Below are 22890 nucleotides of genomic sequence, written 5' to 3' on the forward strand. Positions count from 1 at the left end.
CTGTCATACTTGTGCTAGAAGTGTTAAGTGCTGCTTTCCCCAACAGGTAATTGTCATTTGTAAACCTGTATTAAGACTTTAAAAGGCTCAGAGTGTGCTTCAGTGTAGCGACTCCTTACATTTGATAAATCAGTGTAATACATGCTCTGCTCAGTGTAACTGAACTATTAAATACGGTTACATAATTAAGTTGCTTGTCCTAGTGTCATTGCTGTGTTTTCTAATACATTTTCTCGTTCCAACTGAAACTTTACTGCTAAATTCCCAGTAATATTTCAAATTGCAGTGTTCATCTGTGGTGTGAGTGTGTAATTTATGTTCATCTGTGGTGTGAGTGTGTAACTTATGCTTTGTATTTTTACTGTGAACAAGCTTACTGCTGCATAATGTTCAGTTTCATGAATACTTTCTTACTTGAGTAATTCGGCTACCTTTCAACTGTGTTAAGCAAGAGTCAGCCTGTTAACATCTATGTTCCTTACCATCTCATCTAGTGGGTCTAGCGCCTAGTTAAAATTGTAATAGTAACAATTTGAAATCATTATACTTCTAGTTATACATTGTGTAAATTGTTTTAGACTATTTGATCAACTGGATTGTAGTGTTTAACTTCTGATACACCAATTTAATGACTGCAGACACGCACTGACACATAATAAACACATTAAAACGCTGGTACCTCTCCAGAAGCTGGGCCTAGTGTGTGACCTTGAGAAGTTGAGTGTGTTTATTACGGCCAGCGGTGTACCACTCTCACCTATATTTACATCAACACAAGTGTATTCTAAGTGATAAAGTGTACACTTGGTGTACTTGGTAACACTTGTCATACATAGTAACACGTGTGTAAGTGAGATTGTTTGGGTACTGGTTCATCTATCTACAGCTGCACACTTATGCTTGCATACATGTATAACATAGTAATGTGTGAGTTACCCAGGATGGACCAAGGAAGTCAACCAGAGTGATTTATCTCATTGTCATTGTAACATTACCTTTTTTTTTTTTTTTTTTTTTTTTTTTTTTTTTTTTTTTTAGTAATACTGTTTACAATCTATGGTTAGGGTAAGAGGTTGTCTTCAGCATTCATTGTGATGTCTGCTATATTATTATTTCAGTGAGGTACATTAGGTGGCAGTAGCCTGAACTAACTCAAGTGGAAGTTATCATTGAATTTGAACCTCTTGTTTAATGTGATGTATGTCAGAATTCTAATTTTATGCTCAATATTACCTACTTTGTCTCTCTCTCTCTCTCTCTTTTCATCTTTGTAATTTGTGATAAGGTGTAAGACCTCGCCTGTACCATCCATTATATCATTATATGTACCATATTATTAACACATACAAGAGGTCTCTGAGTGTGTTTTTGGTGGGGTGTGTGTCGTATTGAGTGGTGGTGGTCTGGGTTGAGTATGGTTGGAGGTGTTCATTGAACTTGAGCACTTGTGTCTTGTGATCTATTTTGGACTTCTGACTTTGTAGTGAATATTTGCTCTTGCATAAGCTATAAGGGAAAGATAAGCGAGGAATTCTTGTGTTGTGAGTCTTACACCAGATATCATCACTGGCAAACATGGCAACTGTTATAGAGGAACCTATTTCTGCAGGTGATGGAAATGATGATAGCTTCCAGACCTTTAAAAGTAAACAAAAGAGAAAAAGTGAGAAAGGGCTAGAGCATCGACGTAGTCAGACTCACTTGACTCGTACACAATGTGACACTAAACGTCCTTGGTGCACAGAGGCTGCAAGAAGTCTTTCTTCAAAGGAAGAATGTGTTAAGCTGAACTTCCCTGACAACACCCCGCTGCCCGCTAAGTGTGCATGGCTAATGGAAGCTGTAAACAAGCATCCTAACTCAAGGATCCAATTTAGGAAAAACACACACAACTTTGTGTTTGTGGAACAGAATGCAGAACTGATCAATGATCTACTTAGTACACCTTATGGGGATATTAAGCTGCTCCGACCTCCATCAGACATTCACCACTTTAAAAAATGGGTCAGTATCATAATCTTTGGATACCCTCACTGCATGGACCCATCCCATTTGACTCTCAGTGAGCATATCATCAAGCCTAAAAGACTTAAAAGGAAAATCCCAAATTATTGCCAGTTGGGTGAGTCCTGTGCCCCTCCCCCGGAATATTTGGGTGCATGGTTTACGTTTCCTAAACATCGAAGTGTACCTACCCCCTAAACGTAGGTGTTACAAATGCCAGCACTATGGCCATGTTGCAGTAGACTGTGGAATACTACATTCTTGGTGTGGTAAGTGTGCTGGGAAACATTCCACTAGAGAATGCACAGTAGGCCCTGACAGCCAAAAATTTAAGTGTATTAACTGTAAAGAAGTTGGGGTTACAGTTTCCCACAAGGACTGCAGTCAGAACCCAAACAACCTTCGATGTAAACCTGATAACAGCTCTTTAATGGTAACTGAGGATGAGGCCATCCAGTCTACCACAGCTAGATCTGAGACTGAACCTCTGCAAAGTGTGCAAGAACCCCACCTCACTGCAAATGATTCTGGTGATACCAGAATGCCATCACACACACCAGCTGTGGAGGAGCTAGCCATCCCTGCTAGCACATATGGAACTACTGGTCTGCCACTACAGATACCTATGGCTACACCTGAATATGGGGATGAGTTTGTCATTTCTCCCAATACACACAACTACAACAGTCAGACGGACACCACACAAGTAACCTCCCTGGAAATTGGAGATGAGTCAGATGCACAGGACCTACCTGCAATGAATGATGAAACAGAGAACACTAATGTAACCATGGTACCTGTTAAGGTGATAGGTGTTAAAGAAAGCACTAACCCAGAAGTGCCATCCTCCGGAGAGGCATTGGATTCGCCTGACCTTCCTCATATTATAACAAATTTCCAGAAAAAAAACTGAGCATCTTGAACAGATCCTGACAAGTTTAATAAATATATGTAATCAGGATGATGCTCTTGAGCATGGTGATGATGTCAAAAGTGCAGCAATCTCTGTTCAGCTTCCAGCAATTTGTGAGAAAGAAGCCCATGACTCTTGCCTTCAAGACTTGCCTTTTAACTGGCTGCCAAGATGCCGAAAAATGCTTAAAAATAAAGGTCCTGAAGATAAAGACGTACAAACTATGCTATTTGCTCTTAAGTGTCTGCACACTGTAGTCAAAGCATAATAGTTTTACCATCTTATGAGCAAGAGATTGTAATAACTCACTACAATAGATACATTACAAATCTTTTCATGGAACATTGCTTCCATCAGGAAGCAGTTGCCTGACTTACATCATTTTAGTGCAACCAAGAATATTGATGTCATCTGTTTGCAGGAATGTAGATTGAAAGATGGAGCACCTCCACCAAACTTGCCTGGATATGCAGCTTATAACCTAAGGTCAACCAACCGTTGTGTGATGTATGTCAGAAAGAACTTGCCACATTCACTCCTTTCCTTGCAGAGTTGAGTTAACATGCAGTATCATGGTGTCAAAGTATATGCAGGCGAATTTTCCATAAACATTTTTAATCTCTATGCCCCAGCGAACCAGCTTCGACCTGATGCTTTACCAGATCGCATCAATAGTGAACCTACCATCATTCTTGGAGATTTTAATGCCAGACATAAGAATATTGGTGGGTCTATAACAAACACCAATGGAACTAAACTAGTGAGATTGCTAAATGAGCATGATAATGTTCGAATTGTGGGCATTACTGAGCCTATTCACATATATGGTGGCATACTAGATCTGTGTCTTGGATTTAATACATCATATACGATGCATGACTCTGTCATAGTTGATGATCTTCTATCTGATCACTTCCCAAGACTAACAACTGTCAATCTTGATCACATCTCCAGCAATCAAGGAGCTAAATACAGAAGGAGGAAACTTATTCTCAAACCAGAACACAGAGACAACTTTATTAACCACTTGGATCAATGGTATAAGAATTATGAGCCCATTGGCACACAAAAATTTAATGATGATTTAATTACCACTATTGAGAGTGTTCTCACAGATCAAGTGGGCAGGAATAGGAAACAAAGACCCTCCACTATAAATAACAATAAAAACCAATGTAAATACTATAATGATCCACAGCTACGCAATCTAACACATGCAGCTAGGAGGATTGGTAAAGCATACCGTGAATGTAGAACCCCAGACCTGCTCAGAACGTTCCAAGCTGCACTAACAAATGCAAGGAACAGAAAGGAAGAACTTAGGCAACAGGAATGGGAACAGTTTGTTAGTGGATTAAATAGGTCCACCCCTTTGAGTTTGGCTTGGAAAGGTATAAATAAAATAACCAGGAAAAAGACTGGCAATGTTGCTCATCCCTTTCCTCTTGAAAAAGCAAATGACCTCATAAATGACTGGTCCAAAATATCCAGGCATGAAAGCCTTCCATCTCATATTAGAAAAAATTTAGAGAGTACTTCTGAAGAAATGTTGAAACTGATTAATTTTATGAGCCAAAATATTGATGAGAGTGATTGCCTCTTTACCGAGTATGAATTAGATAATGCATTAACCAAAGGTCGATCAACTGCTCCTGGAGAGGATGGTATAACCTATGATATTCTCAGAACTCTAAGGCACGTGCCTGATAACCCTTTGTTGGCACTGTATAATCTCAGTTACATTGAGGGCGTTCTTCCTACTTCCTGGACCAATAGTCTCATTGTGCCTATCCCTAAGCCCCAACAGCCTGATACATTTAGGCCGATCTCCTTAACTAGTTGTCTTTGTAAAACTTTTGAAAGAATGATGCTTAATAAACTGTACTACAGAATCAGACACCAACTTTCCCCCTACCTCTATGGGTTCATGAAAGGTAAAAGTGTGCAGAACTGTATTTCCACCTTTCTCACTGCACACACCTCTACTAGTTTTACCACTTTTCTTGATCTAAAATCTGCATTTGATATTGCGAACAGAACCGTTATACTACATGAACTAGCCAAAATGAATATTGGTGGTAGCTTACTCTGCTGGATAATAGGATACCTGTCAAATAGAGTATCCTCTGTCCTTTACCAAGGCTTCAGAAGTGATTCTAAAGAAATGTTTTTAGGTACACCGCAGGGAGGAGTTCTTAGTCCCATGCTATTTAATATTCTGATTAATGCTCTCCTAAATGCTCTACCTGCCTCACCTAAACATATAGCTATAAGCTATGCTGATGATATCATGATCCATACAACAGGGCATAAGAAGATGAATACCATTCTTAATGAAGTTCAAGCAATTTGTAATCGACTAGGCCTCATAATATCTTCCTCTAAAACAAAGATATTAACAAGCAAACGACATCCCCCACCCATCTATTTGCAGGGTGAAATCATTAGCTACGTTAAAACTTACAGATATCTTGGTGTAGATGTACCCTTTAACAAATCCACTATACCACAACTAAACAAGAAATGCAAAGCTAGGCTAAATGCTCTCAAAGCTGTTGCTGGCTACAATCCCAACTATGGTGCTAATGTGAGAATCGTGAGAATGATGTACATAGCCTATGTTAGGTCCTTAATTGATTATGCTGCTCCCATGTTGATATCAGCTGGAGAAAGTTCTCTCCGACCCTTGGAGTTAATGCAAAATGAAGCTCTCAGGATTATTCTTGGCTGTCCCAGATCTACAAAAGTTCTTAACATGAGGAAGGAGCTTGGTATTTCTAGTATCAGTGATAGGATTGTTGAAATTAACACTGTACTCGGTATTAGAATGTTGAGAAATGAACCAGACACTGTCACAGTGAATCTTACCAAGTGTCTAGAGGTAAATACACACAGATCTAAATGGATTGTGAAAACGTGCAATTGCATTAAGTTTTATAACCTACATGAACTGTATCACTGTAGGCAACAAGAGCATTTCACCCCTCCATGGAAGATGTGTTCATTTAATATCACATACCTACAAGTCCCTCCCAAGAAGCTCACTGCTAGTAATCCCTTCCTTAAATCTCTTGTTAGAGCAACTGCTCAAGAAGAAATTTCTCACCTAGCCGGTAGTAATAAGTTATCACAAGTTATATACACTGATGGATCTAAACAGGAGTCTTCTGGCAGGGCTGCATCTGCTCTTGTTGCCACCTCCCTAGTTAAGAACGATAATAAATTTGTTGAGTTAGGCATAAGAATTAACAACTGGGCGTCTACACTGCAAACTGAACTGTTTGCAATCCTAATGGCACTAAAGCTAACCTATGACACTGAGCTTGACTCTATCATCATTACTGATTCTATGTCATCATTGAAGGCTCTTGACTCATATAATGACTCCAACAACATGCTCATTGGGGAAGCCAGGTATAGATACTCAAAAATTAGGGACAAAGGAATTAATGTACAATTGCTATGGATCCCATCACACATTGGATTACTCCTTCATGATAAAGTTGATATGTTAGCCAAGAAGAGTACCCAGAAGGAGAATGTAGAATATAACTTTGGTATAACTGTGTCTAGCATTAGGAATAATATTAGGAGAGAAGTAAATAATGAAAATGATTGTTATAGAAATGCAGTTAGAAGCCTGAGTAGATCTATAACCCACTATGATAACATGAACATAGTAAGTATGTTTATGGAGCAACTTGCAATGTGAACAGACTGACTGATGTTGTAGTGGCCAGGCTTAGGCTTGGTTACAAGTACTTCTGGCAGTTTGGGAGACACACAGATGATGATCAAACTAAATGTAAATTATGTGATCAGGCATATGGTCACTCTCTTGAACACTATGTGCTTAATTGTCCACTTATTGAGGAATACAGAGACAGACAGTATAATAACCTATGTGACATGTCAAGATATCTTATTAATGAAAATAAGATACCAGATATACTAAGCAAATTTCCTAAATTTGCTTGTAACAGATAAGTGAACTACAGTGGACCCCCGCATAACGATGGCATCGCATAGCGATTTTTCCGCATAACGATTACTTTTATCGCAAAATTTTTGCCCCGCATACCGATTAAAAACCCGCATACCGATTTTCGTCCGAGACGCGTCCAATGTGCCCTCACATGTGCCGGCCGTCCCATTGTTTACCAGCCAGCCTCCGCGGTAACATCCAAGCATACACTCGGAATATTTCGTATTATTACAGTGTTTTCGGTGCTGTTTGTGGAAAATAAGTGACCATGGGCCCCAAGAAAGCTTCTAGTGCCAACCCTGTGGTAAAAAGGGTGGGAATTAGTATGGAAATTAAGAAAGATTTTGAAGGGTTTGGGGCTAACCCTGAGAAGCCTATGCCAGTTGTGGAATCCATTGTGCCTACTTCAAAGATTAAGGAAATGTGTGCAGAGTGGGTTGAACTGCAAACCTTTATAGATGAAAATCACCCTGACACAGCTGTTGCAAGCCGTGCTTGTGACTATTTCAATGACAATGTTATGGCCCATTTTAGGAAAGTCTTGAAGGAACGGGAGGTACAGAGCTCTATGGACAGATTTGTTGTGCGACAGAGGTCCAGTGACTCTCAAGCTGGTCCTAGTGGCATTAAAAGAAGAAGGGAAGTAACCCCAGAAAAGGACTTGCTACCTCAAGTCCTAATGGAAGGGGATTCCCCTTCTAAACAGTAAGAAGATAATGCTCTCCCCTCCTCCCATCCCATCAATCATCACCAGATCTTCAATAAAAGTAAGTGTCATGTAATTGTGCATGCCTTTTTCAGTTTGTGTGTATTAAAATTAACATTTCATGTGGTAAAAAAAATTTTTTTTCATACTTTTGGGCGTCTTGCACGGATTAATTTTATTTCCATTATTTCTTATGGGGAAAATTGATTCGCATAACGATTATTTCGCATAACGATGAGCCCTCTTGCACGGATTAAAATCGTTAACCGGGGGTCCACTGTATAGATATGTAGATATAAATCCATATGTATTCCTGTTAACCCTTTGGGGCCTAGTTCCTGGGCCTTTTGTGTATCCATATGCTCTCGCACTACCGTCCACAGGATGGATATGGGGTGCACAATAAACTAGCCACTTCGGTGGCAAAATCTAAATCTGTATTGGATAGTTGAAATCGGTAAATGGGTGGTTTCTTCGACAGAAAAAAATGGAGTTCTAGCGAAATAGCTATGATTTTTGTCGATTAGTACACTGGAATTGGCCGAAAATAGGGCTCAAAGTGGGCAAAATCGCCAATGCATAAACATCGTCGAGACTGCTAACTTCGCGAGAGCTTAACTCCGTAAGTTTTCCATCAAATTTCATACTTTTGGTGTCATTATGATCGGGAAAAGATTCTGTATCTTTTCATAAGAAAACAAAAAAAAATTTTTCTTGAAATTTGGGCGACCCTGAGAACAAGTCTCTGAGAAGGCTTGTCGACCCTGAAAGGGTTAATCATAACACCCACAAATATACTGTAAGCGGTAAATTTTGACCTAGACACGAGAGAAGGGGTTTGTGTATTGGGTGTTCACAGTATAAAGAAAAAATTCTGTCCCATACAGTGCCTGATGGGAACAGTCAACCTCTGCCTTGTGTTTGGGTTAACCCGTAAACGGTCCAAACGTATATATACGTTTTTTCAACATTTGAAAGTATGTAAAAAAAGTAGATCTTCTTTTTGTTTTTTTACATTTGAAAATGTGTAAAGAAACTTTGATCTACTTTTTTTTTTTTGTTATATTTGAAAATATGTAAAAAAACGTAGATGTATTTTTATAGCACTACACATGTGAACGTAGATCTGCTTGGACCGTTTACGGGTTAAAATAGCAACATTGAGGCATTTCCTTGGGTGGTTTTCATGGTTTCATTAGCCGTTTCTTAGTGCCATTTGATATACCAGAAGACCTACTAGTGAAATGGACATGATTCTGTTTGGTTTCTGACAGGAAGTGGCCAGAGATAGGTCTCAAAGTGAAAGAAATATTCTAGTTTTGGTGATTTTTCTGAGGAAAATTAAGAGGCTCCCCATAAGGTTTGTTTTGTAGGTTTTTACTAGACCTGTTTCAGTTACTGGTAAGGTCTGAAGCATGACCAAACATTCTTGGTTATATTTCATTTGCTAAGAAATAGGGAAAAACTTCGATTTTTCTGTGTGAAGATGGACTCCAAGAAGGCAGGGGGGTGTTTGGGGATGTGATTCACTGACTGGAATGCCTACACTATTTGTATTAAACTGTTTTTAAATCATTATTTGTTGAATTTTGTATATAACTGGCTAAATTACTGAATTCTGTGCACATTGTGGGTAGTTTTTTCTACTTAATCAAAAGTATAGAAGCCATACTAGTGAAATAGCTGAGAACTGGGTCTGTTTGGGTATTAGAATTGGCCTAACACAGACCTCAAATTGAGCAAAATCATAGTTGCCTAAGGCCAACTTTGAACCTGTGTAATTCTGTAATTTTTTGTGTGTTTTTGGTGTCATTATGTTTATAAAAAGATTTCTACCATTTCAGAAGATAAAATTATTTAAAGAATAAAAAGGCACAATACCGTGACTGGAACAATACAGCCTCTCCTCACTTAACGACAGAGTTCCGTTCCTAAGACCACATTGGTAAACGAATATGTCGCTAAGTGAGGAGAATACTAATATAATGGTAGTGGGTTTGTGTCAACCATCTTTGATACTGCTTAAATGTCACCTTTGCATCATTTATAATATTTCTGGTATACTATTTTTAAATGTTTATACAATAGTGTACTGCATATTGTAATAGAAATCAGCTCTAATATACATTATTTAGGTATGCATACTGGTCAGAGAGCCCGTCATAAGTCCGAGGCGTTGGTAAACAAGTACATCGCTAAGTGAGAAGAGGCTGTACACAAATAACCCGCACATAGGAGAATGAAACTTCTGATAATATTTTGGTCTGGACCATTAACAAGTCCACTGGTTAATGGTCCAATTTGGACTGAAATGTCATTATAAGTTTCATTCATTTATGTGCGGGTTGTGTATAAAATTACAGTAGGGCCCCACTTATACGGCGGGCTAGGTTCCAGGCTGTCGCCGGAAAGTAGACATTGCCGGAAGGCAGAACGCCATTTTTTTCCATTTATAAATCCATATAAATGCCAGACAACAAGATTACACTAAATTATATTAAGTTAGTAATAGAACCAGGCATTAAAAACACACAAAGTAAAATACATTCACAGTAAATTCATTACTTATCTTAAAGTATTTGTAATCTTAATGTAGGGAGAGAGGTGAGTAGTACTTATTTGTAGGAAGTCAGTTGCAGGTAGCCCAGGTGTAGGTAGCCCTGGCTCCCCATCTCATACTTAATATACCATATTTAAAACATCCCAGAGAGGTAAAATACACATACAGTACACTCATTATTTACCTTAAAATATGTGTAGTCTTAATATAGGAAGAGAGGTGCTGGGATGGAGGATATTGTTAGCCGTCTGGATGACATCATGAGAGGTAATGGGAGCAATCCTATTATCTGTCTCAGTGCTGGAGGCAACGATGTTGGCAGACGTAGGAGTGAAGACCTGATTAGCAGGTATAGGTCAGCAATAGAAATAATTAGGAGGAAGGGTGGGAACCCTGTCATATGTGGTATTTTGCCAAGGAGAGGAGTTGGAAATGAATGGTTGTCCAGGGCAATTGGTGTCAATTGCTGGCTGGACAAATACTGTAAGGAAAATGCGGTAACATTCATTGACAACTGGGACCTCTTCTATGGCAGAAATGACATGTATGCCAGGGATGGGGTTCACTTATCTGGGTCTGGGGTGGGAGCACTGGCAACTGCAGTGGAGGGAGCTGTTAGGACTTTAAACTAGGAATAGTTAGTGGTATGGGTTTTGGCAGGAAAACAGTGAAGTCCCAGTGTAGTAATATTATGAGTTCTAGGGGAACTAGTAATAAGCAGAACGAGGTAGATATTGAAAAGCCAGAGACACTGGGTGATAAGGACAGTAATAGGTTTAGTAGAAAAACAGAAATGAGCAGGAAGGGTAAAGAGAAAGGAGAGTCTTTCAATGTTTATTATGCTAATAGCCGTAGTGTTAGGAATAAGATGGACGAGTTAGATTAGTTGCTAGTGCAGGTAACATTGATGTATTTGCCTTAACTGAGATGTGGTTTAATTCAAAAAGTCGGGACATGCCTGCAGAATGTCACATTCAAGGTTTTTAACTGTTCCAAGTAGACAGAAGTATTGGGAGGGGGGGTGGGGTGGCATTGTATGTCCGAGATCACTTGAACTGTTGCATAAAAACGGGTATTAAGTCTGAAGTAACACATACAGAGTCTGTTTGGAGAGAATTTTCAGATGGGCATGAAAAACTGATTTTAGGAGTGATATACCGTCCACCAAACTTAGATAGGGACCAAGGGAGTCTACTATGGGAGGAAATTGTTAAGGCCACAAGGCACGATAATGTAGTAATTCTAGGAGACTTTAACTTTAGTCATATTGATTGGAATTTCTTAGACTGGGAATTTAGAATCATACGACTTCTTAGAAGTAGTTCAGGATTGTTTTTTGAAGCAGTTTGTGACAGAACCTACAAGGGGAAATAACCTGCTTGACTTAGTTCTGGCAAACAATGAATCCCTTGTTAATAATTTAGAAATTTCAGAGGAACTGGGTGCTAGCGACCACAAATCAATTACATTTAGCATTGAATGGAAGTACGATAGTAGCGATAACTCAGTAACAGTCCCAGATTTTCGCTTAGCAGATTACGATGGGCTTAGAGAATACAGTGGACCCCCGCATAACGATTACCTCCGAATGCGACCAATTATGTAAGTGTATTTATGTAAGTGCGTTTGTACGTGTATGTTTGGGGGTCTGAAATGGACTAATCTACTTCACAATATTCCTTATGGGAACAAATTCGGTCAGTACTGGCACCTGAACATACTTCTGGAGTGAAAAAATATCGTTAACCGGGGGTCCACTGTACTTATCATCTGTTGACTGGGGTAACGAAGAGATCTATCAATATGACAGTTTTCTGAACACTATACATGCTGCTCAAAGAACGTTTATCCCATATAAAGAAATTAGATCAAATAGAAATGACCCAAAATGGATGAATAATAGGCTGAAATATCTACTAGGGCATAAGAAAGGAATTTATAGGCATATCAAAAGAGGAGAGGGTCATCTTATGAATCAGTATATTGACATTAGGAGGGACATTAAAAAGGGGATAAGAAAAGCTAAAAGGGACTATGAAATTAAAGTTGCTAGGGATTCTAAAACTAACCCAAAGAGTTTTTTCCAGGTCTATAGAACAAAAGTTAGAGATAAGATAGGTCCCCTTAAAAATAACTATGGGCATCTTACTGACAAAGAGAATGAAATGTGCTCGATTTTAAATAATTATTTTCTCTCAGTTTTTACACAGGAAGACACTAACAATATTCCAGCAATTAATTTTTATAGTGGGCTAGAAGAAGATAAATTATGTAACATCACAATCACTAGTGAAATGGTCGTGAAGCAGATAGACCGACTGAAGCAAAATAAGTCACCGGGTCCTGATGAGGTTTTTTCAAGGGTTCTTAAGGAATGCAAAATGGAACTCTGTGAACCATTAACTAATATTTTTAATTTATCTCTTCAAACAGGTGTAGTGTCTGATATGTGGAAGATGGCTAATGTAATTCCTATTTTTAAAACAGGGGACAAGTCGTTACCGTCAAATTACCACCCAATAAGCCTGACCTCAATTGTAGGCAAATTACTAGAGTCAATTATAGCTGAGATTATAAGAAGCCATCTCGATAAGCATAGCTTGATTAATGATACTCAGCATGGATTCACAAGAGGCCAGTCTTGTCTAACTAATTTATTAACTTTCTTCAGTAAAGCTTTTGAGGCTGTTGACCACGATAAAGAATTTGATATTATTTACTTAGATTTTAGTAAGGCTTTTGATAGAGTTCTGCACCATAGACTGTTAAAGAAAGTGGCAGCTCATGGCATTGGGGGAAAAGTGCTCTCGTGGATCGAGTCATGGCTCACAGACAGGAAGCAGAGAGTGTCCATAAATGGGGTTAAATCCGAGTGGAGATCTGTAACAAGTGGCGTTCCACAGGGATCAGTCTTGGGCCCGTTGTTGTTTATAATATATATCAATGATCTTGATGAGGGAATTACTAGTGATATGAGCAAATTCGCCGATGACACAAAGATAGGTAGGATAATTGATTCAAACGTAGATGTTATGGAACTTCAGGAGGATTTAAACAAACTCTATTCTTGGTCAGAAAAGTGGCAGATGCAGTTCAATGTAGATAAATGCAAGGTTCTGAAGCTCGGGAGTGCCCATAACCCTAGTACTTATAAGTTAAATGATGTAGAACTTAGCCATACAGATTGCAAAAAGGACTTGGGGGTTATGGTGAGCAGCAACCTTAAACCAAGAGAGCAATGCCTAAGCGTACGTAATAAGGCAAATAGATTACTGGGATTTATATCAAGAAGTGTAAGCAACAGAAGTCCAGAGGTTATACTGCAGCTTTACACATCATTAGTAAGGCCTCAACTAGATTATGCAGCTCAATTCTGGTCTCCATATTACAGAATGGACATAAATTCGTTAGAAAACATTCAGCGTAGGATGACTAAATTAATACATAGCATTAGAAATCTTCCTTATGAAGAAAGATTGAAGACTCTTAAGTTACATTCACTTGTTAGACGAAGAATGAGGGGAGACATGATCGAAGTGTGTAAGTGGAAGATAGGTATTAATAAAGGGGATATTAATAAGGTCTTGAGGATATCTCTCCAAGAGAGAACCCGCAGTAATGGATTTAAATTAGACAAGTTTAGATTTAGAAAGGACATAGGAAAGTATTGGTTTGGAAATAGGGTAGTTGATGAGTGGAATAGTCTACCTAGTTGGGTTATTGAGGCTAGGACTTTGGGTAGTTTCAAATTTAGGTTGGATAAGTACATGAGTGGGAGGGGTTGGATTTGAGTGGGACTTGCACATCAGAGCTTATTTCTTGGGTAGCATTGAAAATTGGGTTGGGCAAATGTTTTGTTAGTGGGATGAACTGTAAAGGACCTGCCTAGTATGGGCCAACAGGCCTCCTGCAGTGTTCCTCCTTTCTTATGTTCTTATGTTAGTATTTATTTGTAGGAAGTCAGTGTAGGTAGCCGGTAGGTGTAGCCCAGGTGGGCTACACCTACCAGCTACCTACACTGTGGCCCAGAGCCATATTATTAACATCGACATACCTTGTTCGCTGAATTTAATCATTTCTAGCAACTACCTTCAGATGCCATCATAAACGAAGGTAGAAGTAATGAATAATTCATGCCAAAAATTGTAAACAAAAGCAGAGTGAGGGAGTGGCTGGGCCAAACGCAGATTCATACATGTTTTCTCTGATGGCTGAGCAGAGAAAACGTAATGTTGTCCCTCCACCCGGCTACCACACAGGTCCACAAGTATTATTATCAGAGCACACATTAAATATGCAATAAATGCTAGACAACAAGTTTACACTAACTTATATTAAGTTAGCAATAGAAATAGGCATTAAAAACACAATAAAAGGTAAGATACACACAGAGTACACTTATTACTTACCTTAAAATATTAATATTAATGTGAGAGAGGTGAGTGGCAGGGAATTTATTGAATAAAATCAGAATGGCACACCATCATCCTCTAACTTGGCACTTAAAGCAAGAGGCTTACGACTTCTCTTTTTATCACAGCTAAGCTTAGACGCCATCGTCAATGACAGCCAACTAGTTAATGAAAGAGTAAACGAGAGAGAGAGAACGAGATACAGAGTTGAGACAATGTAAGAACACAAACTGAACAGGTAGTGTACGATCACTTGGTCAGGCGAAATAAATGCGTATTAATATGTGTCTACTTTTAGTTCATTCACCTCCATTTGTAAGTTTGTAAAACATTTACCTCATTATTTTTTATTATAATTATATTTACCTCACAATACAAATGCTCTTACATTGTGTACAAGTTGTACAAGTTAGTTCAGAATAAACAAACAGCAACACACCATTTTTAGAGTGAATGAAGATAATAATAATAATAATAATAATAATAATAATAATAATAATAATAATAATAATAATAATAATAATATTATTTATTATAAAAAGCACTAAACCCACAAGGGTCATGAATTGCTATATATAGAGTAAAGGCATATGAAAAGAATATTTTTCTACAGGTATCCCCAGTTTGACTAGAGAAAACATAATTCTTCGACACTACCTACACAGCTGCTTTGTAAACAAATCTCATATTTACATCAATTTTTATTCTGTGAGTGTATGTATCATGTTGATATGGTATGTAATGGGTTTCATATATAATTTTGAGGAAAATATCATAGATGGATTAATGAAAATGCCTATATTGATGTAAAATAAGACATTTAGTGTGCCCAAGAGTGAATATTATTACATAGTATTGGCGTCATGAGTAGAGAGAGACTTAGCGATTTTAATGTGTACCTGCACACCAGCACAGTGTGTAAGTATATTTAGATACAGGTACACTTAAGTATAATTATCAGAGTACTGTACATATAAAATATGCAGTAACTTTAAAACACTTGAAATTTTGTAAAGTTTTCTGACATAATAGATGAGGTCACGGAAAATGTAAACAAACCGGGTGGGGGCGCCGTATTTGAAAGACCGCTTGACGTATAGCAAATTTTGGTCATAATTTGACATCGCTGTATTAGCGGAACGCAGTAAGGCGAAACACTGTAAAGCGGGGCCTTACTGTATGTATACTTTTCAAAGAACTGCAACACTGATGGGATTTTGAATTTTGGGGGTTGCAACAATGAAAGAGTTAAACATGGTATAGTACCTTGGTTTTGCTTAGCCACGAAGAATTACCTATTTCACACAAGCTGAGAGAGAGGAATTCCCTGACCTCATTTAAGATTTTTTTGCAATTTAACATTACTGTACACAAATCCTGTTTGATAGAAACAATACAGTGCAGCATTTTTAATACATTTCTGGCAACAGAAACGAGTAGGGTTATGTTTCAGATTAAGAAAAATTTTGCACCAACCTGACATTTAAAATGGATTATAATCCTATTACAAAAACAAAAAATTTAATTGTAAAAACAAAACTATTTTGACTTAAATGTTACATATCATATTACAGTACTGCAGCTATTTGCCATAATTTTGCTACAAATTTAAATACCTGAATGAGGTGTTAAATTTGTATAATAAAATGATGAGTACTACTATACCTGCATCAGTGCCACAGACATGACAGCTCGACCTCCCATACTGTGGCCCATAAGCACTGCTTTAGAAATGCTGTGTTCTTCAAGGAAGAACAATATATCTTTGGCTAATAAGGGATAACAAAACTGAGATGTGTGAGGACTGTCACCATGATTGCGGGCATCTACTGTGTAAACCTGAAAAGTAATTTATCACATTACAGAATTTATAAAACACATCTTATGTAAGTTATATGTTATATTACTGCAATCTGATCAAAATTTTAAAGCTAATGAGAAAAACTGTCAGGTTAAGCACTTGTATATATAAATAAACAACAATTCAATATATCTGTTAATGATTGTGGATATCACTGGTCAAGGTTGGTCACAGACAAAGTCTAAGTTGAAAAGGAAATATTATAGCAATAAGAACTGGAAAATAAATATAAGTACTATAGATGTTTATAAGATTTACTTGCCACCTTACATGCTCATGAGACAGGAAAAAGAAGGCCAGCAATCCAGCCAGAGTAGAAAATATTTAGCAGGCTCCCACTTTACACTCATTATTACGGAGTACTGTAAAAAACAATATTTTATAAAATAATGCTCCATACATCGTCATTTTCCATGTAGTATATGGAAAGTGGACATGTAGTATTCCCGGAAAGCGAACCCGTTTTTATTCCTGTCAGTCAGGCAGTGGCCAGGACAGGAGCAGATGTGAGGTGTGTTTATTTCAGTACCAGACGGGTGGTCACGGGGTGAAGTCATCATGTTTGGGCGGTAGTCTGAGAAGGTAATTTTGGCAAGTGTTTTAGTGTGTACTATAGGTGTTTGTGTTTAAGTGCTCTCATGTTTATTTGTAAAGCCCTAGTATGCAGGGGTCTGTGTTTTGGAGAGTACATTTCCACACTAGGCTAAGTAGCCTGCAGAAAGGGGGAGTGTCATGGAGCCTCCCTGTTCATAAATGTTCATTTATTTTGTTTAACTCATTAGCAGCAGTGCTAGTGAGCTAATGTGAACTAGAGTGGTGGTTTATTGTAGTAGTTTATAAGTTGTATGTAAGTTACTTTTAATATATGTATATTTTTGTATAAGTGAGTTTTTGTGCCCTTCCTTATACAACATTAATTATTTGCACTCATGCTTAATTTGTATGAGAACATGCTGGCCCAAGGTTTGCTGTTTTCAGAGTAATTTTATAACCCCTAGACAGCAGTGTAAGCAGCCTTTAGGAGCCAGGAACATTTTATTTAAGTTACAACATCAAAGTCGTAACACTCTTGACAAGACAGTAAAATCTGCCTAGATAATTGCTGTCTACCAACCTACCAAGAGTATACAGTAATGTGAAAAGCATTTCTGCTACAAGTACACTTTCTCAAATTTAGTTTGATTGTTTTTCAATATGCAATACTTCCTCCATATAAAAAAAATAATGTACATTAGAACATCAGTAATCCAGAATCAAGCAAACCATGCCAAGATCACTAATAATTCTGGACAAGCACTCAAACTTAATACAGTAAACTGTACATATAGGAACATCTGAGTACAGTGTAAGTGTACAAAGTACATACAGAATAAAAATATTATACATGTACACATATGGTACAGTATAAGACACAAAACAGTATCAGTTGAAGTTATTTGAACAAATAATCCTTTTCATGTCCACTTTCAGAATACAGGACAAGTACAAAATTATAAGATACCAAGGACAGATAATTTAATTATGTGAAGTGTCGCAAGTGATGTCTTGGAAAACGAAGTGGGTTTAAAAAGTTAAAACCATGAAGCATCTTATCATGGCAGGAATACCCCAAAAATGGCAAAATAATGTGCAGTACTCACATGTCTTCCAGTTTTTGCATTTATAGCCTTGCCTAGTGACTTCCAATTAGTTTTGGAGCCCATCAAGCCATGCATAATAATGACTGGGGGCTCCTTGCTAATTTTTTCAGGTCCAGTTTGTTGAAAGGAAGTGTAAGCCATACTAATTGGTTCATAGCTAGAAAGGAAATGTTGAGATCAGCATAAGTGATTTACACAAAAACAAAGATAATTTGCAAGCATTTTATTAACCAAATACAATAAAGGAACATCTAGTAAGTAAGTAAGTTTATTCAGGTATACACAAATACAGTTACATAGAATTATCATACATAGCAGCATATGTGTAGAAAACCTAGGATAACCCAAAAAAGTCAGACAGAGTGATTTATTTCCATTGGGGTCCTTACTCATCAATTAACCTGCAATGATCAGAAACTCAATCACTTTTGGTGGTCAAATTCTGAGAAAGAGAATCCATGAACCCCAATGGAAAAAAAGTCAGTAGTTTTTCTTGGGCAAGTTAATCTTCCTTGCTTATTGCATTTAAAATTAAAATTATCTGAAAAATTCCATAATTATCCATTTATAATTATCTTCAGTATTTGAGTCTGAAGGTGATGTGAGCATTAACTCTTAAGTCTCTTTTCTTTCATTTCCAATAGTTGACATTCACATTCTTTCAGGTTATATCATTACATCACTGATATACAATACTAACAAGATAATGAATGAACACATGTGCAACCCTGAAGATACCCAGGCATTAAGTAAATAAGTTTATTTAGGTACAATTACACAGATTTTTGAATGATTGCAATTATCTTGCATAGCAACATGTGCAAATTACCTAAGATAACCCCCAAGAAATCAAACAAAGTGACTTATTTCCACTGGTATCCTTGTAATACCTTACTATTTAGCAGCCTAAGTATTGGATAAAGTAAAAATCAGTCACGATCAACAACAATAAATACAAAATAACCAGAGCAAATACTGCACAAAAATAAATTACTGTACAATAAAGAGAGATTCTATAGGAATAAAATATCATAAATATCAGAGAGAAAAAATCAAATGAAAATAACTTATGTTAATGTTAACTATACAAGAAATCATTTTCCTCCCTTTCTGTAGACTCCTCTATTAGGAAATTTTTAGTTTTCTTCCCAAACTGGTTTATACTATGACTGGCCTTGATATGATCAGAAAACCCCTTCCATTCTTTTATGGCTGTATATGATGTTTGAGGCCTGGCCACCTACTGAAGGTACTCCAGTAGGTACTACAGTAGGTGGTCAGTTTATAACATTGACAAAATTTGCAGGAATATATTTTGGACACTGATTGTGAACAATTTTGTAGACATGATTTAATGACTAAACCTATCTTCAGCATTAAGCATTTCCAGTAGTTGTAATTCATCCTGGACCACATGCTCTCTTGGACTCAGGTCCAGGATGAGTCACCAGGCTTGCTGACACTAACAATGCTCTTTTCTGTCACGTCAGAGATCACAGCCATCCTATTGACTGGTCTTCTGCTAAAACTGTCTTCCCTACTTCTAACTTTCACAGTCACCGTCTAGTTGAATCCTCCCTAATACACAACTTTCCTTGTATGAATCTTAGTCCTGGCTTTGTCTCTGTAGATGTCTTACTTTCCCACTACATTGTAAAAATGCTCCAAACTTCAGAACACCCGAAACTTAACCTGATTCCTCGTTTTTTCTTCTTCTCCTTCTTCCCTTTCCTCTTTCCTTTTTTCTTCTCTGGGTTGTCTTTCTTTCTTCTGTCTTGTATTTCTGTTCCTTCATTATTTATTTCATTATTTTCCCTCCCCCCACCTCTGTGTTCTTGTTCTCCCTCTGTGGGCACCTAGGTCCCTTGTGGGCACCTAGGTCCCTTGTGGGCACCTAGGTCCCTTGTGGGCACCTAGGTCCCTTGTGGGCACCTAGGTCCCTTGTGGGCACCTAGGTCCCTTGTGGGCACCTAGCTCCCTTGTAGTGCTCCCCTTTCTTTGACTGGCTCCTCCTTACTTCCCCATCACTACTTCCTTCCATCTCTGCCACTACTACTACCATCACCAGTACTACTACTACTACCTCTTCCTGCCTGCTCTACTTCTCGTTAGTGTGACTTTGTAAATGGTCCAAGTCGGACCGAAACGTCGTCGTAACCTCCTCTCTTCTATGTGCGGGTTATTTGTGTCCAGTACCTGAGTGTTAGTTGACTCGTGTGGGTGGCATCCTGGGGGGTAAGATTGAAGGGCCACAATGGAAATAAAACAGACAATACTCAATGACACACTGACTTTCTTGGGTTATCCTGGGTGGCTAACTCTCCCCCGGATTAAAAATCCCAACAATTCTTATCTTTATCTTATTCTGGGAAATTTACAGTCAATGTAGCACATGTTTTATTCAACAAATTATATACACACGATAATAACTGAAATTCGCACCAACCCTTGTGACTTGGTTGATAACTGCCTGTTTTTTGGCTGAGTGACGGCAAGTCTAGTAATATGGGAGTGAAAGGAGAGACATCTTGATGTGGACCTCAAGACACACTCCATGTTGTTATTGTTGTTGTTAAGGGCTGCCAAAGATTATGGCATATTGAGCCCTGCAGCCTGGGAGTCAAGGAAAAATAAGTTGATCATATATGGATAAACATTATATAGAAACAAAGTTTCCTCCGGAATGAGAAACGGAAACAAAACGTTCCCAATTAGATTAGGTTGATCCTCTTGCCTAAATCCCCAGAGAGCCAGACCCCCACAAACATCTGAGTCAACAGCAACAGACTTTTCAATGGCCTAGAAGCTGACGTATGGCGGCCCCACCAACTGAAAAAAAAACACAAAATATAATAATAATAATAATAATAACATTATTTACTACAGGTACATGTACAAGGTATACAGTCCTAGCTGACATCTGTGACATACTACTATATAGAAAACCTTTTGTTATGCTGTGCATTTCCCAAAAATTAGCTCAGTTTTGTTTTGCCCCAGGATGCGACCCACACCAGTCCATTGAAAAGGATAAGATTCCTTCTGATTGGGGTCCTCAATCTTGTCCCCCAGGATGCGACCCACACCAGTCGACTAACACCCAGGTACCTTCCTGCTTCGAGGTGAACAGGATAACTGGCCCAGTGGCCTGGTGGCTAAAGCTCCCGCTTCACACACGGAGGTCCCGGGTTCGATTCCCGGCGGGTGGAAACATTTCGACACGTTTCCTTACACCTGTTGTCCTGTTCACCTAGCAGCAAATAGGTACCTGGGTGGGGGACAAGATTAAGGACCCCAATGGAAATAAGTTAGACAGTCCTCGTTGACGCACTGACTTTCTTGGGTTATCCTGGGTGGTTAACCCTCCGGGGTTAGAAATCTTATCTGATCTTAACTGGTGTAAGGAAACACGTCGAACTGTTTCTACCCTGCTGGGAATCGAACCCGGGCTCACCGTGTGTGAACCGAGAGTTTGCCAGCCAGGCCACGGGGTTACTAACACCCAGATACCCATTTCACACTGATGGGTGAACAGGGACAACGGGTGTCTTATGGAAACACGTCCCTACTACTGTATTCCACCCGTATCGGAGGAGATTTGAACTCCGGACCTCAGTGTGTGAGGTGGGTGCGCTAACGATCCAGCCACGGACCCGTAATGAAGCATATTCTCTGCCTTTACACCCCTCAGGGAAGGTTCCTTGATGTTGGTGAGGGGCTCTTGATTTAGGGAATTGGATCTGTGCTCCAGTTCCCCGAATTATGCCTGAATGCCTTCCACATCCCTCCCAGGCGCTGTATAATCCTACGGGTTTAGCGCTTCCCCTTGATTATAATAATAATAATAATAATCTGCCTTTACATCCACAATTTACAATCATCACCATAATGCATCAGAAATATTTACAGATGGATCACGAATCCTTAACAATGTTACACCCTCTGGAGCACTGTAGAATTTATTAGGCGCTTATGTTATTATTATTATTATTATTAAAGATTAGCCGGTATTCTCCCGGCCCGGGCCTTTTCCAAGTGGTGGCCCGGCCTTGGCTCCCTCTTTAGGGAGTGTCTGAGACCCAAGTCTCCCATGGGAGGAGGCACAAGTACCTCCTCATCTTTGGGACCAACTGTCCCCAGGCCTAGCCACAAGCTAGGCCTCTCTGGTCTGCCATCCCCGCCCCAAAGGGGCAAATGGGAATGACAGTCTTATGAGCTAAAGGCTCGGGCTCAGGCACCTACCCTACCCTAGAAGGGTTAGGCGTGGTGTCGATGAAAAAAAAGGGCGCTTATGTTAATTAACACACTCTTCCGATAAACAATTATGTAATTTGGAATGACTCAGTAACTACTATACAGAATGTTACTTTAAAACATACAACGAGCTTTCATGACCCTGCGTCACCTAATATGATTAATGTGTCACGTTAAATATATCTATGGAAAAACTAACAAAGGCAGTAGAATGCAAGAAGTTGTTACAACTAGACTAAGGCTGGGTTCAAGTATCTCTGGCAGTACACTTGTATGGAGATGTTAATTATGTCTGGATAGAGACCGGGCCATACACTATCTTAATAATAATTAATAATAACAACAATAATAATAATAGTATCTTTATTTCTACAAGTACATGTACAAGGTATACAGGTCTGGCTGACATCAATGACATATTACTATAGAGAAAGTTGCTTGTTATGCACAGCATTTCCCGCAAATTAGGTCAGTTTAGTCCCAGGATGCGACCCACACCAGTCCACTAACACCCAGGTACCTGTTTTACTGATGGGTGAACATGGACAGCAGGTG

The 22890-nt window shown here is 38.6% G+C and overlaps 1 protein-coding gene across 4 annotated transcripts in view; it reads right to left on the minus strand.

The window, feature by feature from the left end:
- LOC128684195 (sn-1-specific diacylglycerol lipase ABHD11) overlaps positions 1–20677 on the minus strand; it is a 64137-nt gene extending 43460 nt beyond the window's left edge. For 2 of the 4 annotated variants that reach the window (XM_070094881.1, XM_070094867.1), the window contains exons 1-3: positions 20528–20677; positions 18082–18238; positions 16246–16419 (exon numbers count right to left, since the gene is read on the minus strand). In XM_070094881.1, coding sequence (XP_069950982.1) covers positions 16246–16419; positions 18082–18238; positions 20528–20637 — 441 coding nt within the window. In that variant the 5' untranslated portion in view covers positions 20638–20677. Of the gene's footprint in view, positions 1–16245; positions 16420–18081; positions 18239–20523 lie in introns of all 4 variants that reach the window. The other 2 variants (XM_070094874.1, XM_053770349.2) reach the window with 2 other exon arrangements.
- Positions 20678–22890: the final 2213 nt, after the last annotated feature.

The sequence above is a fragment of the Cherax quadricarinatus genome, chromosome 4 (genome assembly GCF_038502225.1).
Source record: "Cherax quadricarinatus isolate ZL_2023a chromosome 4, ASM3850222v1, whole genome shotgun sequence".
NCBI classification, from domain to species: domain Eukaryota; kingdom Metazoa; phylum Arthropoda; class Malacostraca; order Decapoda; family Parastacidae; genus Cherax; species Cherax quadricarinatus.